At 43.5% G+C, this 19,071-nt stretch overlaps 1 protein-coding gene across 2 annotated transcripts in view; it reads right to left on the bottom strand.

Moving 5' to 3' along the window:
* Positions 1 to 19,071, bottom strand: part of LOC125447391 (adhesion G protein-coupled receptor E2-like) — a 94,148-nt gene that overhangs the window by 61,174 nt on the left and 13,903 nt on the right. Inside the window, exons 2-5 of one of the 2 annotated variants that reach the window (XM_059640042.1) lie at positions 14,011 to 14,100; positions 12,364 to 12,507; positions 2,528 to 2,674; positions 2,077 to 2,226 (exon numbers count right to left, since the gene is read on the bottom strand). In XM_059640042.1, the coding sequence (XP_059496025.1) occupies positions 2,077 to 2,226; positions 2,528 to 2,674; positions 12,364 to 12,507; positions 14,011 to 14,100 (531 nt within the window). The remainder of the gene's footprint in view (positions 1 to 2,076; positions 2,227 to 2,527; positions 2,675 to 12,363; positions 12,508 to 14,010; positions 14,101 to 19,071) is intronic. The other variant, XM_059640041.1, reaches the window with a different exon arrangement.

Genomic DNA, 19,071 nt, shown 5'->3' with positions numbered 1-19,071 from the left:
AGTATTATAATCACAGTCCTAAATCAAGGCTGGTGTTGAAGGGCTAGTGCTGCACATTGACAGGAGAGAGAGAGAGAGAGAGAGAGAGATATTAAACTGAGGCTCCCTTTCCCCATTCAGAAGGACAGAGAATACCTTATTCTGAGCAAAAAGTAACATTTCTCAACAATAGGATCCCACAATCAACAACGCTCAACAAAAAAATCAAGCTCTCTGTTTGGGTGCAAACTTGCAGTATGCAAATTATTTACAGTTTCTGACAGTAACTATACTTCAAAAGAATTTAACTGACTGTAAAACACTTTGCAATGCCCTAGTTCTTGAAAACTAACAAATTCAGGACAAGTCCTTCCCTCTCCGTGACGGAGAAGTGATATCAGGGCTTTTTTAAAAATCGGACTGACATGTTAAACCAAGTTTAATAGATGCTTAGACAGTCTTTCAGATAATTGTTAGAATTTTGCATGTTAAGGCTATTTGTCAAAGGGAAATGCGAGACATGCATTTTACCACATATACGTCATTCATTTCTCGGTCGTTAGCTTTATGACCGCTCTGTCAGCCTCTTGTAGCTTAGGTCCTGCTCAAAAGTCCTGAGCTCAGTGTCTAGACCAACGCCATGGCACAGGCTGAGAGACAGTTGTTTCAGGGCTGACAGCGCACTACAGCCTGGGGGAGTGTTGTACAACATGTAGGTTATCACATCAGTACAGACTGAGGGAGAAAAAACATAGAATGCTGGGGATCACAATGGGTCAGGTAACATCCGTGGAGAGAAAGCAAGGTAGTGTTTTGAGTTTAGACGGCTCTTATGGGGTGGGGTGCAATCATGGGGTGGGGAGTGGTGTTGGAGTGTTGAGTCATCCAGGCTCTCTTCACGGACGCTGCCTGACCCATTGTGATCTCCAGCATTTTTTTTACAAAACAGATTCCAGCATCTGCAGTAATTTGCTCCTAGATTGAGGGAGAGTTGTACAATGTCTGGATTGACACCTTAGTGTAGACTGAGGGAGTGCAAAGTGTGAAGCTTCACACTTTGTTATCACGAATTCTCCAGCATCTGCAGTTCCCATTATTTCTGATTGAGGGAGTGTTGTTCAGTGTGAAGACTGACACCTCAGGCCAGACTCAGGGGGTTAACACAGCGTGGAGCTGGAGGAATACAGAAAGGAGTTTCTTCAGAGAGGTCCCAACAAAGGTCAGCTTTCCTCTGAGGCTGTCTGGTCTGCTGTGTTCCTCCAGCTCCACACTGTTATCTCAGGCTCCAGCACCGGCAGTTCCTACTATCTCAGACTGAGGGAGTGTTGTTTAGTCGTGTCATTACTAACTGAGAGATTGTTGTCACCTTCATACCATGATCCTGATCATTAATATACATCAGGAATGCAAAATTCCCAATACCAAACATGGGGGAAACCCCATTAGAAACCTTCCTCCTTGCCCCAAAATACCCATTAGTTTTGTTTTACAACCATTGAAAACTGTACTCAGTATGCTGCCATCTCTGACCACAGTGACTACCCTTTAAGAATATTTGCCGTAAAATTGTATGGGATTCACACTATCATTAGGAGAATTTAACCGATGTCAATCTTTCTTGTCTAATTTTGTACAAACTACCCTAACAAAATGGTCTCTCAGAAAGCTGCTGGACAGCAAGGTTGAGAAGATGAGCTCATTTAGTGCGGGAGTAATTCTGAAATGGTGACAATGTAGTTAAGAGGTTATCTGTTAGCAATTGTCCCTTCTAGTTTAGATCCAGCAATTGTTAAGGGTTCTTGTGGGATTTTGGTAGTGCCCTAGCCTCAATCCCACCTGCTCCAGAGGTGTGTAATATCATCACTAAAAAGTTTGATGCAGAAATATATCGTTGCTGCCTCGTGTGTCTTGTGGTGCAGTGTGCCTGTACTTCTGCACCAGGAGATCGGATTTAAATTCTAGAGATGTGTCATAACACCCTGAACAGAAATTTGGGGCGAAAAGAAAAGTCTCAGAAGTTTCAAGTCAGAAATAAACTTTCCAAGTAGCCTTTAAGATGACAATTTTTAAAGTGAATCAGCACAATGATAATCTTACCTTGACACCCTTTTCCATATCCAGTAAATGTCCTTTCACCATTTGCTCGGGCAAATCCTTCATGGCATGTACAATAGAAACTTCCTGCACTGTTATGGCAGTTTGCGTTATTTCCGCATGTTGTTGTAGTCGTCTCACACTCATTGTAATCTGGAAGGAAATCCAGAAATGTTAAGTAATCCTGGATTTCAGAGTCTGCATCCTTCTGGATTGAATAGCGTAATGGGTAACATCGATATGTCCAGGGACAGGAGTTGTTCAGGACAGGGGCAAGGGCAGCCAATGAGAATAATAAAGCAATTGGGAAGTGGGTGAAACCCATAGAAAGTGGGCAAAGCCAGACGTCACATGCCACCAGGCTATATTCCAACAGGCTTATTTGAAATCACAAGCTTTCATAGCACTGCTCCTTTGTCACTTGACTTCTGACTCAATCTGAAATTGTACTCACCTTTACAGTAGGACTGGTTTTTACCAGCAAACTGACGATCGATAGATGCTGAGTAAAACCCTCGATTACAAGTGCAGTAAAAACTTCCTTCAGTGTTGCGGCAACTTGTATTGGGCCCACATGGATCAGACAGACACTCGTCTTTGTCTGTAATGTAGGAAGAGAGATAAACAGGTGAATTATGTCCTACACTAGCCTGTGCTGGACTAATAATAAGCTGGACCAGGTTTGAAACATAGCCCACATAAAAATCTGCTGATTTAAATGAAGCTCATCCACGAAACTTTGAGTTGCCAGAGCTGAAGTCCTGATCAGAATCATAGAATCCCTACACTGTGGAAGCAGGCCATTTGGCCCATCAAGTCCATGCCGACCTCCAAGGAACATTCGGCACAGTTGCACCCAGCTACGCTGTCCCTGTAACCCTGCATTTCCCATGGCTAACCCATGTAGCTTACCCATCCCTGGACAATTTCGCATGGCCAATCTACCCCAACCTGCACATCTTTGCATTGTGTGAGGAAACCCATGCAGACATGGGGAGAATATGCAATCTTCTCACAGACAGTCACCCAATGGAGTCAAAGCCAGGTTTCTGGGGCTGTAAGGCAGCAGTACTAATCTGGACAAATGCACCATCAAGTTTGCATTCAGTTGAACCTTAAGCGATAAACTTGTCCTCAAAAGGATAGGTAGAGGCTTGAGTGTAAATACTCAGCTCTTACCTTTAGATGTTGCTTGTGGTGCACACATACAAATCAGGAGTAGGCCATTCAGCCCATTGAGACTCCCCCACTATTCAATAAGGTGACAGCTGATCTGACTGTCACCTCAAATCCACATTCCCACCTGCCTCTGATAACCTTTCAACCTTGTGATATTTATCAAGAAGCTATCTGCTTCTGCCGTAAAAAATACTCATGGACTCAACTTCCATTATCATTTCAGGAAGAAAGCCCTCAAATGAAAAAAAATGATTTACCTCATCTGTGCAACCCCTCATTTTTAAATACTGAACCCTAATCCTGGACTCTCCCGCAAGAGGAAACATCCTCCAAAAACGATTCTGGTCAAGATCTCTCAGGATCATAAATGTTTCAATCAAGCCATCTCTTTTCTAATCTTGATACAAGCCTAGTTTGTTTTTCCTTTCACTGTCAGCTACAGTTCCTGGTATAACACAGTGTGGAGCTGGACAAACACAGCAGGCCAAGCAGCATCAGAGGAGCAGGAAGGCTGACGTTTCAGGCCTAGACCCTTCTTCAACCCTGGTGTTAGTTTCAGGAACCTTCATGCAGCTGTCTCTAATAGGTGTGCATCCTTTCTTAAGTAATGTGACCAGTACTGTACACAGTATTCCAGAGGTGCGCCACAAGTACCCTGTATAACTGAATCATAACCTTCCTACTTCTGTAAATCAATTCCCTTCACAATAAATACTGCAAACTTTTTACCATTCTGGGAGCAGGAATATGCTGGTCGATCAAATACTCCAGACTATCAAGTGGTCCACATACAATCAATGTAAATGCGCACATTAAGTAATGGAAACACAATGCAGTGGAGAATACACACCATTGTTATAACAAAGTGTGGAGCTGGATGAACACAGCAGGCTAAGCAGCATCTTGGGAGCACAAAAGCTGACGTTCCGGGCCGAGACCATTGTTATGCTTTATTTATGGCTAAAATCACTCAAACAACAATGAGGCCTTGCCTTAAATAAAACTGAACGACACAGAGCCTTCTCACTCACACCCATAACTGATGACTCAGAAATCGCGGAGATCCTGGTATTTGAGGAGAAATTGACACAAAATTGAAGCAGCCTACATTTAGTGCAGCTGTTCGATTGAGCGACAAGTGTATTTACATCGAGGTAAATAAGTTGTCATTGAACAGACAACTTGATGGTATTTGAGGCAAATAATTTTATCGGGTTTGTCTGGAGTGCTGGTCTGTCGGTGCTTGTTACAACAAAGTCTGCTGTAATGACGATGTATTAACTTTCCTAATCACTTCCTGTACCTGCAAACCAATCTTTCACAATTTGTGTCTTTCAAATCCCTCTGTAACTCAGAACTCTACAATCTCTCACCACTCTGATGTCTCTTTCTTAAATTCTCCCATTGAAAAATGGGCACTTTCACAATGTCACACCTCATTCTCCATTTGCCGCATTCACTTAAACCATCTTTATCTTTGGCAGCTTCGCCACCTACTTTCCTACCTGTCATTGTGTTGTTAGCAAATAAGGCAAATGCACCCCACGAGCACAAAAGCCGACGCTTCGCGCCTAGACCCTTCATCAGAGAGGCCCTCTCTGATGAAGGGTCTAGGCCCGAAGTGTCAGCTTTCCTGCTCCTCAGATGCTGCTTGGCCTGCTGTGTTCTTCCAGCTCCACACTTTGTCATCTTGGATTCTCCAGCATCTGTGGTTCCCATTATCTCTGAAGGCAAATGCACATTTCATTAAAGTAATTGATACAAATTGTAAACAGTTGAGGGCCCCCTCACCAACTCCTGTGGCACACCACTCATTGCAGCTTGTTAATAGACCCAGTTATGCCTGCTCTTTGCTTCTCTCTCTAATTACTTATTTTTGGAAATAAATTTAACATGTAACGTTAACCCGAATATACTATTCTTCCAATGCGATTTTTGATTTGATTAGTTTTATTATTATCACATGTACCTAGGTATAGTGAACTGTTTTGTTTTGTGTACAGCACAGGCATATCATGACATACAAAGGTCATAGAACAGAGCGAGGAATACAAGGGTATGGCTTGCACAGGAAGTGCACTGAAAGCTAAATCAACATTACATTTGAAAATTGAGAGGTCCATTCAGAAGTCTAGCAACAGCAGGGAAGAAGCTGTTCATGAACCTGTTGGTATGTGTGTTTAAGCTTTTGTGTCTTCTGTGGAAGAAATTATAACTGGGGTGGGAGGGGTCTTTGACAATGTTGGCTGCCTTCCCGAGGCAGCGGGAAGTGTAGATGGAGCCAATGAACGGGAGGCTGGTTTGTGTGATGGACTGGGCCGTGTTAGAATTGAGGTCGAAATGTGCAGAATGATTGTAAGAAATGTGAGAATAAAATCTACTGTTGAGAGAGAAACAAAGAGTCCCCCTGATTAGGCACCTTCCTGAACCCACTCTTTTAGTGGTCCACTTTTGAGGGTGGGCAAGTGAACGAGATAGTTCAGAATGGTTTTTGAATGTGGAGAGAGACAATAAGAAGGCTTAGGGTAGTGTTTCAGAGCAGGTGCAAGGTGTATTCATTGATATTAGAGCTGAAGGGAGGTAGGAACGCATTGTAGATAGACATGGAAGAGTAGAGACACAGATGCTGTAGAAATCTACAGCAACACATGGAATGAAGCAGTGGAGAGTTTTGTGTGGATTCAGAATTTGCAATTGATGAAAACCAGTGCAATTCATTCAATATGGGACAATAAATGAGAGGGTTCTTACAGCATAAGGAATGGATGGAGACTGCACATTGTAGAACCAGAGAGATAGACATGGGGAGGTATGGAAAGGTTGAGTCAGTATGGGCAGGAGGATGAAGAAGTTCATTCGTGTCACTGGTGTTACTCAATGGATGTGGAAGTTTGCGGGTGACAGGGAATTAGACACACAACCGAGTCGCTAGAATGTGAGATGTACCTATGCACATTGAGGAAAAGGAATGAAACCATTGGTTAGGGAGGACAGACTGTGATAGAAGGCAAACATCAAGTAGTAAATTTTGATTTTGGATCTTCATGCAAAACTAGTAGCAGTGATTTGACAATCACTGCTAAACTGAAAGACAGAAAATAGGAGCATTCAGCCCATCAAGACTGCCTTGCCATTTAATATGATCACAGCTGATCCCTTGTTCCTGCTTTCTCCCCAACAGCCTTTGGTCCCTTTAGCACTAAGAACTATGATTAACGCCTTCTTGAAAACATTCAATGTTTTGGCCTCAATAACTTTCTGTGACACAGAATTCCATAAGCTCACCATTTTCTGGGTGAAAAAAAAATTCACCTCATCTCAATCTTAAATGGCCAATGTCAAATCCTTACAGACTGTGACATTTGAGTGCTGAGGAAGTGCCAATGGAGATATTGGAGTGTAGTGTGGAACCCGCACTAAAGCAGAGGCAACACTGAACAGAAGACAAATTGGCTTCGAATCAAGGTTGGACGTGTCACTGTCACAACCCAATAGAAAGGCTTGGGTTAACCAGGTAGTTTGAGACCTTTAGAATCTGAGTGAAATCCTGCTTCACAAGCAGAATTAAAGCTCCCTTCAGCATTGTGACATTGGCCATTGGGCCCACAGGGGTTAGTAAAACACGCCTCCTCATTTGGAGCACAAGAGCAATAAGTAGAGGGAAGTGCAGTGCATTGTAACAAACATTTGCCTCTCACGCTAGTTCATTGGCTCAAACCAAGTGCATTGACACAGGAGACCACCTCTTAGCATCACACAGTACAGAAACAGACCCTTCGGTTCAACCAGCCCATGCTGACCATAATCCCAAACTAAACAAGTCCCACTGGCCTGCGCTTGGCCCATATCCCTCCAAACATGTCTTGTTCATGTACTTATCTTTTAAATGCAGTAACTGTACCCACATCCATCACTTCCTCTGGAAGTTCATATGTAAAATAATTGCCCGTCATGCCCCTTTTAAATCTTTCTCCTCTCACTTAAAAAAGCCCCCTAGCTTTGAAATTCCCCCACCCGAGGGAAAAGATCCCTGCCATTCATCTTATCAATGCCCCTCGTGATTTTCCAAACCTCGATGAACTCATCCCTCAAACTCCTACACTCTAATGAAAAAAGTCCCAGCCTCTCCCCATAACGCAAACCCTCCTGTCCTGGCAATATGCTGGTAAATCTCTTCTGAACCCTCTCCAGGTTAATGATGTCCTTCCTATTACCAGGTGACCAGAACTGGATACAGTACCAACATCCTGTACAACCTCAACATGACATCCCAACTACTATACTCAATGATCTGAGCAATAAAGGCAAGTGTGCTAAATGCCTTCTTAACCATCCGACCTACCTGTGATGCTAATTGCAAAGATTTCTGCACCCGATCCCCTAGGTCTCTCTGTTCTGCACCACGACCGAAGGCCACACTTTTAACTGTACAAATCCTGCCCTTGTTTGTTTTAGCAAAATGTAATACCATGCATTTATTCAAATTAAACTCCACCTGCCATTCCTCTGCCCAATGAGCCAATTGCTTTAAGACAGCTTTGTAATCTTAGGTAACCTTCTTCACGCACATAAACCAATAACTTTGATGTCATCTGCAAGTTTACCAGCCATGCTTTCTGTATTCTCATCTAAATTACTTGGGTTTCCATGAGCTATTTGAACCATCTGAATGCAGATCCTGAAGGAGCATTAGTGCTCAAATAATTCTCTCTCCAAAGTGAACCACGCCATTTGCAAGCTCACAGGGTAAAGGCAACATGTGGTTAGGGTATGAAATTGGAACACTCACACCATGAATCTTTATAGATTGCTTTCTCAATAAATCTAACCTGTTCTTTTAGCCTGAGCATTTTGAGGAGCGCAGAGAAGGTAGAAGGCTTCAGAGAAGTGGGGAAAGAAGTGTTAAGATTAAGGACAGTGCTCCAGAATTCAAGAAGATGGAGCTATGGTGATAGGACACTGTAAACCAGAAGGGACAGTGCAGAGAAACAGATTAGAACAAGGCTGTAGGGAATTGTTTACAGTCAGGGATACTGTAATTGATGGCCTGAGGAGATGGAGTCAAACCATAAGTACACACACTGTGGTTGAAATGGTTCTTATGTAGGTTGAAGCCGCAATTTGCACAAGTGGCGACAAGACCCTAAGACATAGAACAGAAGTGAGCCATTTAGCCCATCAAGTCTGCTCTGCCATTCAATGAGACATCAGGATCTGATAATCCTCAAGCCCGCTTTCCTGCTTTTTCCCCATATTCCATGATTCCACCATCCTGATTAAAAATGTGTCTATCTCCACCTTGAATGTACTTAATGTCCCAGCCTTGACAGCCCTCTGTGGTAAAGAATTCCATAGAGATTCGCTGCCCACTGAGAGAAGAAATGCTTCCTCGTTTCTGTCTTCCATGTGCCACTCCTTCAGGTGTGCGTTGAAGAGATGCTTTGGAAAGGTAACAGAGGACTTTGAGGCTGGGAAATACAATGCTGAGGTAGCGCTCGGAGTGGAATGCAGGTGAACAGATGAAACGTTTGACATGTTCTTGGAATGTGGCTGAGTTTGAAGCTGGGAGCAGACAGGGCGTGTACATTTTCAGGTTGATCTTCAGTGAATATCCAGGGACAGATCGGCATCATGGGCTAAGGTGCAGTGAATTTGCTGGCAGCCAAATATAAACTTACTGAATGTTTAATCTGCGAGAGACTGGCAATCCACATTTACACCTCTCGTTATTGTAAAGCCATTACCGTCAACACAATGGAGAATTGGAAGGGAGGGAAAATGGACGGCTGACTGACTATCACCTACCTTCAACAGTCACACAAAATGTGAAGACGTTCTCCAAAGCCCTTGGTCTTACTAACACTGAATAGCAACAATGTGTGACAATTAATCAAAGAGCACAACAGGATTGTGTAACCGAGGGCAATGCTATGGACAAGTAAATATGGGCAGAGGAACATGGGAGCAGAATTCAGCCCCTTGAGCCTGTTCCACCACTCAAATGAGATCATGGCTGATCTCTGGCCTAACTCCAGATACCTGCCTTTGGCCCCTATCCTTTATCCCTTAATAGCTTTGCCTCACAAAATAATTTATCTATCTCAGATTTTAAATTAACAACTGATCCAGCATCCACTGTCACTTGTGGAAGAGAGTTCCAAACCTATATGTGAGTGTGTGTCAAAGTGCTTCCCATTGTGTCTCCTGAACAGCCTAGCCCTAATTCTCAGACTATGCCTCTAGTTATAGTATCCCAAACTAGTGGAAATAGTTTGTCCTTATCTACCATGCCTTTTCCTGTTAATATCTTGAAAACTTTTATCAGATCATCTTTCAACCTTCGAAATTCTAGGCCTCATTGGTGCAAGTTGTCCTCATAACCCCTGAAGTCCAGGTATCATTCTTCTGAACCTGCGCTGTACTCCCTCCAAGGACAGTCTGTCCTTCCTAAGGTGTGATGCACAGATCTGCTCACTGTGGGCTCCAATCAGGCTGTGAGCATTGTGCTCAGTGACATTGAACCATCACAGTTACTGACAATCTACTGACGGACAAAACTGTAACTGAGAATGATAAGGAATTGAAGGATAAGACCTTAGCTCGTGACCAATGAGCCCTGGAGGAGAGTTCCTTGCGGGAGTAGCACTATCTTCCTTGGGTTTGGAACAAAGACTATGGAATGGAAGCGATTGATGGGAATGGGGTGGTCTACTTGGGAAGCTTTGGCTCTCATGGAAGACAAGAAATGTTGACGGACTGTAATGCACTACACCAAATGTGCTTGGCGTATAACTTTGATGGTGGCTGTCATAATAGTGGATCTGAAGCAGGAGCCAGACTGAATGAGCTCAACAGGGGACTGGTGGAAATGATGAGCATTAAATTGGACAGGTGTGATTCACTCCATTGGAGAGATTCATTTCAGAAAAGGTGAGTTAGAGCTGAGTGAATAATTGAGGACAAAACAAAGGTTTAGGGGTGGGCTTGAAGAGAAGTTTGATGATATCAGTTTCGATAGGGAGGGACAGTGCTTGAGAAAAGGGAATGGGTAATGATATTGATGAGTATTGAGGGAGGAAGCAGCAGTTGAGCTAAAGGAAATAGACTGAGAGAGATGAAGGGACAAAATGTTGTTGATTTGATTTGATTTGTTACTGTCAAATGTACTGAGATACGGTGAAAAGTATTGATTTTTTGTGCTAACTGGGCAACCCATAAATTAAATAAGTACATCAGGGTAATGAAACAGCATGCAGAATATAATGTTACAGCTACAGAGAAGGTGTGGAGAAAGACCAACTCGAGTATATGAGAGGTCAGTTCATAAGCCTGGTAACAGCAGGGAAGAAGCTGCTCATGAATCTGTTGGTGTTTTCAAACCCAATGCAAGGAGGTGGGAGAGAGTATAACTGGGGTGGGAGAGGTCAATTATTATGTTGGTTGCTTTCCTGAGGTTGTGGGAAGTATAGGCAGAGTAAGTGGAATGAAGGCAGGTTTGGAAGATGGTGCCTGTTGTGGGCCATCATAGGAAATGTTAGGACCATACTTGGAACAGCGTACAAACAATGAGGGGTCAAATGCAACATCAGGACAAAGATCGAGCCAGTAACTGCAATCACCTCGACAGTGAGACTCAGCTTCACCAGCAAATTGATAATTTCCGGATACAGAGTAAAATCCTCGATCGCAAGTACAGTAAAAGCTCCCTTCAGTGTTGTGGCAGATTGCAGTAGGCCCACAGGGGCTAGAGAGACACTCGTTCGCATCTGCAAAAGAACAATGAGTTTGGGAGTAACTGCAAGATGCTTCACTGGCCTAGCCAGGTTCAAACCTCATAACTGTCAGTGGCTCAAATTTTGTCTCTGCAGGATGAAAGTTTCCCATCTCATCCTAGGTTGTGCCAGCTTTAAAGTGGAATCTCTGATATAGGGGACACAAGACTGATGCTAAGCCTATTCCAATTGGAAATTAACACCACTCTGGTGTCATTTAATCTTCTGAGCTCAAATCTGTGTAACTGTTTTGTAACTAAATCTGACTGGCCATTGTTAGCCTGAAGCTGACATTCTGACAGAGTAATATTTAACACATTTTAAGATAAACAGGATTGGATGGGAGGCATCAGTAGTTCTGATAAAGGTAGCATTATATTGAAATTAAAAAAAAGATTAGTCCACTTTAAAAAATTATGCTCTTTCTCTAAGTGCAAGTGAAATGCATTTATGGAAGCTCCAAATCGTAATACAATTATGGGATTTCTGTGAGACCATAGCAATGGCATGGATTGCTGTGCTTGATGTGATTACCGTGGAATATAGGATTATGTGTCTGTGTTCATAAATATTAGCAATTGTTTTTTCAGATTTCTGTAGATAATCTCTGGGTGGGATCAAAGCTAGTTTGGAAACTACACCCGGCACAATGTTCACGCTATGCATTTTGGATCATTGCAGCTTGCTGGGTATTCTAAATTTCTACGCACCTAATGTCTGGTTTGTTTGTCAATGGTCTTTAACTTGTGTCCTCTGGTTTCTGACCCATCGGCCAGTGGAAATAGATATTCCATATTTTCCCTGTCAAAACCACCTGTATACTGTTAACGACCAGAACTGTAGCTGAGAGAATGGCCAAAGCAAGGATTAATCCTTGGAATCTAGTCATAAATCAAACTAAAATCATTGTAAAAGGTGCAACCCATAATCAACCAATTAACACCTACTTCCCTGTAAAACTGTTGCCCCCCCCCTTCTCAAGTTGCTTTTCTTGTGTTTTGATCTTGATGAGGTGCAAGACAAACACAAAAGCTTCAAAATCACATCTTAGCGATGTCTTTATTCTGTACTGTCAAACAGGTGCTTGATGGCTTAATGTTGGGTTCTACTGTGAGTTACGTTGTGTGGGACAAAGCAAAGATGAATCCTTGGCTTATAGTCCGTCCTTCAGTCAACTGGCATTGGCTGATTTGGAGTGTTGTTTTTCCAAGCCCCTCATAACAAGTCCACTTCCAATCAAGTGTCTCAGCAGCAACCTTTCCACTCAGTTCACGAACTTAGCCTGTCCTGTCACATAACGAACTACCCAGACCTGTTTCCAATGAGGAAGTATACTGACCTCGACAAAATGACACAGTTTTACCATTGAGGAACTGATTGGACACTGAGGCAAATCCGATCTTGCAAGTGCAGTGGAACCCTCCAATGTCATTGTGGCAGATTGAATAGGGTCCACATGGACCCATGAGACACTCGTCCTGGTCTGCAATAGACAGGAAACACCATCAACAGAAGGAAACTGGCTCAGCAGCGGGATTCTCAGTGACATTTTAAGCATTGCTCAGCAACAAAGAACAAGGCATGGAGGTAGGAATGTTCTCATTTTGAGCTCATCAGGACTGCAATGCAAGAAAGCCAACTTCAGAAAAGAGACAACAGTTTGGACAGCACTAGAAGAGAGCGCTGATTGATTGGATCCTGGATGTGGCAGAATCTGTTGCCTGTCGATCTTCATTACCTGACTCAATTCAAACCAGATAAGTTGACTCTGATTAGCCAGGAACAGTCAAAGGGACACAACAGAGATCAGTTTTCTTCATATCCTTTCCCGACTGTTATAAGACTTTTGAATGGACCTCTCAAGTTTCGAATTTAAATGTTGATCTCGCTCTTTGGGCATCATTGTATTCCTCGCTCTGTTCCAACACTCAAATGCACTTTGTATGGTATGGTCTGCCTGTACTGCATGCAAAACAAAATGTTTCACTGTCCCTAGGTACATATGGCAATAATAAGTCAAACTAAAATCATTGTAGAAGGTGCGACCCATAATCAGCCAATTAACACCTACATCCCATGTGCTGTAAATTGTTGTGCCCTTTCTCAAGCCATTTTTCTCGTGTTTTGATCGTGATGAGGTGCAAGACAAACTCAAAAGATTCAAAATCACATCTTTTCTTAGCGATGTCTCCGGCCTGGTACATGATGGTTTAACGTTGGGTTCTAACGTGAGTTACATTGTGTGGGGAAAAGTTCCATTCTACTTGGCCCAAGGATTTATTGATGGAAACGGTAACATGCTGCTCAAATGTTTCACTTTGTACTCATCATGAACAAGTGCTAAGAATGCCAGAAGTGGATACACAAATCATATTTTCCACTGATGGGAGGCTGCTTAAGAAGAGCTGCAATACAGTAGACAGCACCTTTATTAATGAGCCGTACATCGTGATATTTTGAGCGAGTTCTGAAGACATCACATCGAATTTGTAATGTTGAATCTATTTCTCACTCCACTGACCTGCTGAATTTCTCCAGCATTCTCAGTGCTTGTATCAACTTTACAACATTCGCAGTGTTTGGCTTGTACAGTTTCTTGTGAATCCATTTTTCATTTACAATCCCTTTCAGCGTCTTTCCTTGCTAACTCCTGATTTAACTCTGTGTCACTCTGAGCCCAGGGAATTACTCTTTTTTTCCTCGTCTTCCCTCATTTCTTAGTTTGCATTTTTGACATCTGAATCCATCCCATTAGGGCATATTGTTCCCAGATCAGCTTTGGCAGAATTCTTCAAAATTGCTCCCTTAATAAAAGAGTAGTAGCTCTTCCCTTCATTTATTTTCCCTCAGAACTCAATTTCTCTTTACTCACAGCTGCTTTCATTAAGTAGAAATGGGAGAAAAATGGGGTCGACCAGAATTGAAAAGAAAATTATAGCATTAAACGAATTATACGCATAAACTTAATAGCATGCTTAAAACTCACCGACGCATGTTCCATTCGTGTTGCGTATGTAGCCATCTGCACAAGACTGTCCGGTGGCACGCTCATTCCAAGAGAGACACAGATAAACCACTAGAAGGAATAACAAAAGTTAAGATTGCTTCTTGTATATTGTTTTGCTATGAAGAAGTGTTATCCAAATTATTAACTTGTAATTTTGTTGACTGGTCATATCACTGACAAAAGGAGTTGCACAGGACACTAGGTGTCATGATCAACCATGACTTTGTCAAATGCTGGTGTGTGTTCAAGGGGCTGAATGGCCCACTAACAGTCCTGATTCTTCAGGTTGTATTTACTGTAGTACGCCATGGCTTTGTGCATTTCATTGAGTCACCGATGCATTGAGATCAAGAAGTGTACGGGCTATAGGACCAGGCAGAGTGCATTCAGCCTCCCCAAGCCTGTCAGTTCGACCATTGTCCATCAGCACCTTGTTATTGACCTACCTAAACTCTACATGCCCTTGGTACACATCCTGAATAGCCACCGGTCAATCTCATACTTCAGCTGCCCTCCAGCAACCTTTTGGGGGAGAGAATTTATGATAACGTATGAAACAGGATCAGGGCTGCAACCAGAGATAGTAAGAACTGCCAATGCTGGAGTCAGAGATAGCACAGCGTGGAGCTGGAGGAGCACAGCAGCCAGGGCAGCGTCAGAGGAGCAGGAAAGCTGACGGTCGAAGGGTTCCGGTCCAAAATGTCATCTTTCCTGCTCCTCTGATGCTGCCTGGCCTGCTGTGTTATCTCAGGACTGCAACCATCCTGTCAACTTCACCATGACTGGTCATCATTTCGATTTCCTTGTTCTTTTCCTGTATCCCCACATTCCCTCAGAGACCAAATTTCTGCATTCAACTTAATCAATGCACTCCACATGTTTTCTTGGGCTAAACACCCCAATATCACAGAATTATTATGATGGAGAAAGAGGCCATTTGGACCATGGTGGTGCACTGGATTGTTAGATGATTTCTGGCACCCGCGGTTTTGTAGGTTTTTGTTTTCCATTCAATGAGCATTCTCATTGAGTGCCAATCTCTTGCACTTCCCCCCATAGCTGAGTACATTATTTTTATTCAAATCATCGACCTAGATATGGCCTGAATGCTTCTCTATGCATCAAACACATAACATATAGTACAAAGACTGGATTGTGGTTGAGACAGATATCTTAGCATTATCATCAGATGACAGAAGTTTATTTACAAAGCCATTTGCATGGATTTGACACCTTATACTGTACAATCTGGGTTCTGTGCTGACTGGCTAATACTCCTCATTACATGTTGACATGACTCACAGAATGCTCTAACCTTGCTCCATTGTACAGGGAACATGACTGGAGGCTTTGTGTGGTGGAATCAGTGTAGTATGCTCAGTCGGTTATACACTTATTTTGTTAGGACCATGCTGAGGAGTGTTGCCAAAAAGACTCGGGAGTGCAGTTTCATTGTTCCTTAAAAGTGGAGTCACAGGTAGACATAATAGTGAAGAAAGGGTTTATTGGGCAGTGCTTTGAGTGTAAAATTTGGGAGGTTATGTTGATGTAATATAGGACATTGGTTCGGCTACTTTTGGAATGCTGCCTTCATTTCAGGTCCCTCTGTTATAGGAAAGATGTGGTTAAGCTTGAAAGGGTGCAGAAAATACTTACAAAGATATTGCTGGGATAGGAGGGTTTCACCTTTAGGAAGAGGATGTATAGGCTGGGGGCTATTTTCCCTGGAGGGCCACAGTGACTTTATAGAGGGTTATAAAATCATGAGAGACACGGATAGGGTAAATAGCCTCGAGTAGGGGAGCCCAAAGCTAAAGGGCATAGGTTTGAGGTGAGAGGAGATAGATTTAAAAGGGATCTGAGGAGCAACTTTTTCATACAGAGGGTGGTGTGTGTATGGAATGACCTGCCAGAGAAAGAGGTTGTGGCTGGTACAAATACAACATTTAAAAGGCATCTTGATGGATACATGATTAGGAAGGGTTTAGAGGGATATGGGCCAAATGCTGGCAAATGGGACTAGATTAATTTAGGATATCTGGTCACCATGAATGAGTTGAACTGAATGGCCAGTTTCCATGCTGTTCAGCTCCATGACTCTATATGCCATGAAATATCATAGTGATATTATTAAACTTCAGGTCATCTGCCTCAATAAGAACCCAGTCATCATGCTGTACCTTACATAGTCTGGCATATAGAGGGGCAGTCGGACTATATCCGGGAAGACGGTTTGGATAAAAATAAAGTGAATTCCTTCTTTTACTCTGGGAGCTGGGCTTTTCCTCGGAAGTCAGTACCGTATTTGGTTCCCAAAATAGATTGGGAATGTCCAGGAGAGAACAGGCATGCATTTTGATTTTAACCAGATTGAGTGGTCATTTCAGAAGGCAGTTAAAAAGTCGATCGCAATGTGGTAGTTTTGGAATCACATGTCAATGGTGTTATTCCTGAGACTGTGTTCCAATTGCATACTTTATTGACTGAATCTAAATTCCACTGGTACGGTTGGAAAGTTCTGTTTTTCAGAACTGCTAACCCAGTGAGATTTTTGCCATACCATTGTCGCTCCCTAGACTTTAGCAACAGGCCATTAACTTCAGCCGCTACTGTAAAATCGTAATTGTAATGGAATGTGGGTTTATTTAGACATTTAAGCTGAGATTCCGAGATTTAGGCCTCAGACTGGTTGTACAGGAAGAAGACAAATGCTTGTAAACATTCTGAAAAGTAGCATTCATCGAGTAGGGTGCTTCGAGTCGGAGGAAAGAGGGAATTTGTACGCCAGAACCCAAACAGAGCCCAGGAAATGAACCTGGATAGTCAGCAACCACAGATCACAGCTAACAGTCTTGAAACTAGACCACTGATTGAATAAAGAAATGAAACACTGTATACGTGCTAAACACAGACCCTTTTTGCTGAGTCATCCCATTTTAACCAGTTTGATTGATGCTGCAAATTTCCTCCACCATGAGTTGTCAGCAGTAGGTGGAAATTCACAGCCACCCCACCCCGCCACCTCCATTAGGTCAGCTTAGCGACTTCATGCTCAGCCGGGACTGCCTGGGGGAGAGGGACAGAGTGGATGGGGGTGAGAGAGAGACAGAGGGAGAGCAGACAGAGTGACAGAGGGAGAGACAGCAGGAGAGGAACACTGTGAATGGGAAAGAGGGAGAGACGGGGAGGGATAGAGGGGAGGTGGAGGTTTGAGAGACAGAGGAGAGTGAGGGAGACATGATGATTGAGAGAAGGAGAGAGAGCGCAGAGAGAGAGAGAGATACACACATGTACACACACATGCACACCTGTGAGTGAGAGAGGGGGAGAGAGAGGGAGAGAGAGACACACACACACACTGTAAGTGAGAGAGGGGGAGACGCACACACACACACACACACACACACACACACACACACACACACACACACACACACACACACACACAGTAAGTGAGAGAGGGAGAGAAGGGGAGAGAGAGCGAGAGAGAACCACAATGAGAAAGAAAGCGAGAATGAGAAACATTGCGTGAGGGAGAGGGAGAGAGGGAATAAGAGATGGTCTGAGAGAGTGGGAAAGGGAGGCACACTGTTGCAGAAGGATAGAGGGATAGACTGTTTTGTGAAATGTAGCGGAATGGAGAGTATGTAACAGGCATTGTGTGGGCCGTCGGTTTACACAGATAAGTTCAAGATGGTGAGTTCCCAGTTTCAGTCTGTGAAGATTGGGTTAACTGTGCTGAAACTCTTTGTGGGTGATACTCTGTGATACTAACAGCAGCGTTTCAGTAAAACCACAGCACACTACATCGTTGGTGATGTGCCTAAAATCACAACCACCGGGAGACCGAGTGGACACGAGCAGGTGTCTAGAATACGAGGGTTTCGGAGTTTCACGGACAGATTCTGATTTGGGGCCCAGCACTGCACATACAGTGACCTTAACACAGCCAGGGGAAAAAAGGGTAGAGAGCAGGAACAGGCCCTTTGGCCCGCCAAGGCAATGCTGGCTCATGACACCTGTCTAAATGGAAAGGTTTTGTCCCATTTTAGCCCATTTTAGTGTCAAAATCCAACATGACTGGAACAGTTGGTAACCCCCTCCGCCACATGATATAGTGTGGTCTCCTAATCACACTCCACACAAAGACACATTTTCTGACTCCTCCCTAAACGTACTTCGTCTCTGGCCACCTGTCACCCATTTAGATCAGAGAGTGGGGAGTCTGTGGAATTTTCTGCCACAGAAAGCGTTTGGGGTCCAAAACATTGAATGCTTTCATGAAGGGGTTAGTTATAGTCCTGAGGGTTAATGGGATTAAAGGGTATGAAGAGGAGAAAGTGGGAACAGGGAACTGCTGATCAGCCATGATGATACTGGAGGGGGTGCAGGCTAGAAGGGCAGAATGGCCTACTCCTGCCCCTATTTTCCACATTTCTGAGTGGAAGTAACCAACCTCAATAACTCCTTTGTGTGATTTCATGGAAGATGTTTACTGCTGATAAAATTAGGAAGCAGGCTGTTGAAACTTCTCGTCCTGCACTCATCAGGTCCGCTTGCAAGAATGCCACATCTCTAAGTGAACAACAATTTATACCACATGAGGAAGGGCTGCTGATTGCTTGCTCTGATTTATAGGGGCATTGTCATGGAGAATGCACCAAAACAATGTTATTTGCTGCATTTTAGGCATCACCTAGCTCATAGAAGAATTCTTACAGAGTGGAAGCAGGCAATTCAATCTATTAAGTTCTTACTGACCCTCCAAAGAGCATCCCACCTAGATACACCTCCCTGTCCATGTATTCCCCATGGCTAATCCACCTAACCTGCACATTCCTGGACAGAATAGGGTAATTTAGCATGGCTGATCCACTGAACCTGCACATCTCTAGCCTTTGGGAGGAAACCGGAGCACCCGGGGGAAACCCATGCAGACACGGGGAGAACATGCAAACTCCACATAGGTATTCACCCGAGTTTGGGGATCAAACCCAGTGTTTGTGAGGCAGCAGTGCGCACCGCTAAGCCATCTTGTCA

This window comes from Stegostoma tigrinum, chromosome 35 (genome assembly GCF_030684315.1).
Source record: "Stegostoma tigrinum isolate sSteTig4 chromosome 35, sSteTig4.hap1, whole genome shotgun sequence".
Taxonomy (NCBI): Eukaryota; Metazoa; Chordata; class Chondrichthyes; order Orectolobiformes; family Stegostomatidae; genus Stegostoma; species Stegostoma tigrinum.
This window is presented reverse-complemented; position numbering and strand designations above follow the sequence as displayed.